At 42.7% G+C, this 3,233-nt stretch overlaps 2 protein-coding genes across 3 annotated transcripts; one reads left to right on the top strand and one right to left on the bottom strand.

Annotated features, from left to right (window-relative positions):
* Positions 7-1,542, top strand: LOC104754701. The gene is made up of 3 exons (XM_019238742.1): positions 7-104; positions 248-975; positions 1,055-1,542. The coding sequence occupies exons 1-3, from the start codon at positions 51-53 to the stop codon at positions 1,374-1,376; spliced, it is 1,104 nt and encodes a 367-aa protein (XP_019094287.1). The 5' UTR covers positions 7-50; the 3' UTR covers positions 1,377-1,542.
* LOC104754700 lies at positions 1,684-3,227 on the bottom strand. Of its 2 annotated transcripts, none has more exons than XM_010476949.2 (3): positions 3,127-3,227; positions 2,200-2,921; positions 1,684-2,113 (listed from the first exon to the last, which is right to left on the bottom strand). In XM_010476949.2, exons 1-3 carry the CDS (start codon positions 3,178-3,180, stop codon positions 1,780-1,782), a joined length of 1,110 nt encoding a protein of 369 aa, XP_010475251.1. In that variant the 5' UTR covers positions 3,181-3,227; the 3' UTR covers positions 1,684-1,779. The 2 variants fall into 2 exon arrangements, with proteins under 2 accessions (XP_010475251.1, XP_010475252.1); XM_010476950.2 differs by having other exon boundaries at positions 3,123-3,215.

Below are 3,233 nucleotides of genomic sequence, written 5' to 3'. Positions count from 1 at the left end.
AAAAAAAAAAAAAAAAAAAAAAATTGTATTCTGTTGTCTCTCGAAGAACAATGTCTCAGCTTCTCTTCCGTCTCTCCAAACTCTCTTCCCGGAACGATGTGCTTGTATGTAATAAGCTCTCTCTTTTTATTGGTTAATTTCGTTCTGTATTAGTTAGGTTTTGTTAGGGAACAAGTTTGAGTAGCTTGGACAAGAATGTATATTTTACTTTTGTGTTTTGATTTCTTGAGTTTTAATTAATTGGCAGATGCACAAGAGCGTTCGCTTGTTTTCAACCAGCCCGTATTTGACACTTGGCAGCATTGGTGAAGACTTGCCAGGAGAAGGCGGCGGCTACATCGGAGATATCCTCTTGTTCGATCCTGCCAAGGAAGAGTTAGTCACAGTCCGGGACAAAACAATACCCGAAGATCTCGTTAACTCGAGACTGGTCGGAGCTTCACATGGATGGACATTTTTCTCTGACCGATGCAATCATAACTCTGTACGTATCTGCGACCTTTTCAATCCCCTGGCTTCCAAATCAAACACCAAGATCATTCCTCTGCCTCTGCTTACTACTATGATCTATGGCCAAACACAAGTGGTCTGGAACGTGGCAATGTCTTCATCTCCTCTTCACCAAGACAACGAGGAAGAAGACTGTGTAGTGGCTATCAATTTCTTGGGTAACCAACTGAGTCTGTGCAGGCCCGGTCGTGACCTCGGTTGGACTAACAAACAGATCCCTTTCGTCTGCTCTGAAAACTCAAATCTCATGTACTCAAAGAGAGACCAACGTTTCTATTTGCCTGCTCCTGGAGGCAACTACCTGTGCTCTTGGGATCTCGACTTCGATAGCGATCCTAAGTTCAATGAGTTGGTGTTTCCGAACCTCCCTGAGTTGCCACAGTACGGGTGGGAGCTGTTGAATTCATGTTTTAAGGAGGACCATTGGGTGGAGTCACCTTCTGGCCAAAGTTTCTTAATCAAATGGTAACGAGTGTAACATACATATAGAAAGAAATTAATCTTGGTCAATTCTAACTTGGGTCCTCTATATATGCGTGTGCAGGTACTCTCGCGTCCCTTCTCAACGACACGAAGATCCAATACTGATGGTGTTTGGAGAGGAAGAAGACACAAAAGAGGGAACAAAAAACATGTGTTACACCGAGGACATTGGAGATCTTTGCATCTTCCTTTCAAAGAGTGATCCTTTCTGTGTTGTGGCAAGTTCTTGCCCTGGTCTCAAACCCAACTCCATCTACTTGATGGGCCGTTGCTTTGCTGTTTATGATGTCACCACCGGAACCGCCCGTCACTTTGAACCTCCCAAAGGTGGACCAGAAAAGGTTCCTTTCCTCCCTTATTGGCTTCCTCCTTTTCCGATCTAGTTCATTGGTTCGTTGGTGTTGTATGAGGTTGTGTTTCGATTTTAGTTACTCTCGACCTGCTCGATCGGATTGCTATGATCTAGTTTAAGACCATCTTTATGTTCCCTTTTCACATTATTAATTTATGGTTCGTGGCACTTATTCTAGAAATGTTTGGCCCCCATCACTTAAGTTTATTGTATAATTTGTAAAAGAAATGAGCTTATACACCCATTGAATAGCGGGAATATGCCCTATATAAGTTTAAACCACTTTGACTGGTTTTGAAGAGCTGGTTTGGGATGCTTTTAACACAAAAATGAGCTAAAAACAACCAAAAAAATGTTTTAGATGTTATTAGCAATCCAAACTGGTGGAGAGAAACTTAAAGGGTTGAACAAAAGAGAGAAATGGTATGACTTGGCTAGATAGAAAATGGAGGAAGCCAGTAAGGGGTGGTGGTGAGAACGGTGGGTGCACACTCGGGAGCTTTATAATGATGTGCTTCTCCAGTAGTGAGATCGTAAATACCTAAGCCAGGTCCCATAAAATAGATGGAGTTAGGCTTGAGGCCAAGACAGTTGCTAGCCGGGATGCAGAAAGCCTCGTTCTTTGCAAGGAAAATGCACATGTCTCCAATGTCCTCTGTGTAACACATGATTCTTCCCATCACCGTGTCCTCCTCTCTAAACACCATCAACCTCTTTGTTTTGAAGGAAATTCCTTTTAACACCGGCGAGAAGAAGCCATGCGCGTACCTGAACCACAATTATTTTTGGTGTGAATTCATCACCACATTGGTATAATAAAAAAATAAATAATGAGTGTATAAACATAACATTACCATTTGACTAGGAAACGTTCACCACTAGAGGATGACTCCACAAGGTATTCCGTCCTGGAACACGAACTCAAAAGCTCCCACTCGGACTGATCCAACTTTGGATGGTAGCGATAGAACAACTCATGGAGCTCGGGGAGGTCGTCTGTTTTACAGTGGAGATTATAGGAGAACAAGTAGTTGCCTCCAGGAGCAGGTAAGTAGAATTTTCGGTCTCTTTTGGAATACATGAGGTTTGAGTTGTCCAAACAGTTGAAAGGGGTTAAGATGTTAGTCCACTCAAGGTCACAACCGGGTCTGCAAAGACTCAGCTGGATACCCGAAAACTTGATAGCCACTACACAGTCTTCCTCACCAAGAGGAGTAGAGGAGGACATTGCTACGTTACAGACTTCTTCGGTTTGGCCAGTGGGCAGAGCCGTAAGCCTAGGCAGAGGAACCATGAGAGGGTTTGATTTGGATGCTAAAGGATTGAAAATGTCGCTGATACGTACGGAACGATCACTGCGGTCACAGAAAAATCCCCATCCATGGGAAGCTCCCATCATTTCTTCGTCCATGAGCTCTTTGGGAACTGTTTTGTCCGGGACCGTGACTATCTCTTCCTTGGTCGGGTCAAACAACAGAACATCTCCAATTTTGCAGCCGCCCGGCAAAAATTCCTTAACCCTAGTGCCAAGTGTCAAATACGGGCTGGTTGAAAACAAACGGACGCTCTTGTGTATCTGCCAAGTAATTCGGACATATATCAGAACAAAATTGTAATGCAAAACACTCTTGTCTTCTTAACTATGCTTAATAACCCAATCTCCACCCTCCGGATTATCTTTTGATGGCATTATCTAGAGACAAACTCAAATTTATTTTAAAGCAAAACCTAACTAATACAGAACGAAATTAACCAATAAAAAGAGAGAGCTTATTACCTACAAGCACATCGTTCCGGGAAGAGAGTTTGGAGAGACGGAAGAGAAGCTGAGACATTGTTCTTCGAGAGACAACAGAATACAATTTCTTTTTTTTTTTTTTTTTTTTTT

The sequence above is a fragment of the Camelina sativa genome, chromosome 17 (genome assembly GCF_000633955.1).
Source record: "Camelina sativa cultivar DH55 chromosome 17, Cs, whole genome shotgun sequence".
Lineage (NCBI taxonomy): Eukaryota > Viridiplantae > Streptophyta > Magnoliopsida > Brassicales > Brassicaceae > Camelina > Camelina sativa.
This window is presented reverse-complemented; position numbering and strand designations above follow the sequence as displayed.

Bases quoted from the DNA above. Each gene is read 5' to 3' on its own strand.
- LOC104754700 (XM_010476949.2), bottom strand. From the start codon at position 3,180: ATGTCTCAGCTTCTCTTCCGTCTCTCCAAACTCTCTTCCCGGAACGAT. The intron at 2,922-3,126 runs GTAGGTAATAAG...ATTACTTGGCAG, and splicing joins CTTCCCGGAACGATGTGCTT to ATACACAAGAGCGTCCGTTT. The intron at 2,114-2,199 runs GTAATGTTATGT...ATTGTGGTTCAG, and splicing joins GAACGTTTCCTAGTCAAATG to GTACGCGCATGGCTTCTTCT.
- LOC104754701 (XM_019238742.1), top strand. From the start codon at position 51: ATGTCTCAGCTTCTCTTCCGTCTCTCCAAACTCTCTTCCCGGAACGAT. The intron at 105-247 runs GTATGTAATAAG...ATTAATTGGCAG, and splicing joins CTTCCCGGAACGATGTGCTT to ATGCACAAGAGCGTTCGCTT. The intron at 976-1,054 runs GTAACGAGTGTA...ATGCGTGTGCAG, and splicing joins CAAAGTTTCTTAATCAAATG to GTACTCTCGCGTCCCTTCTC.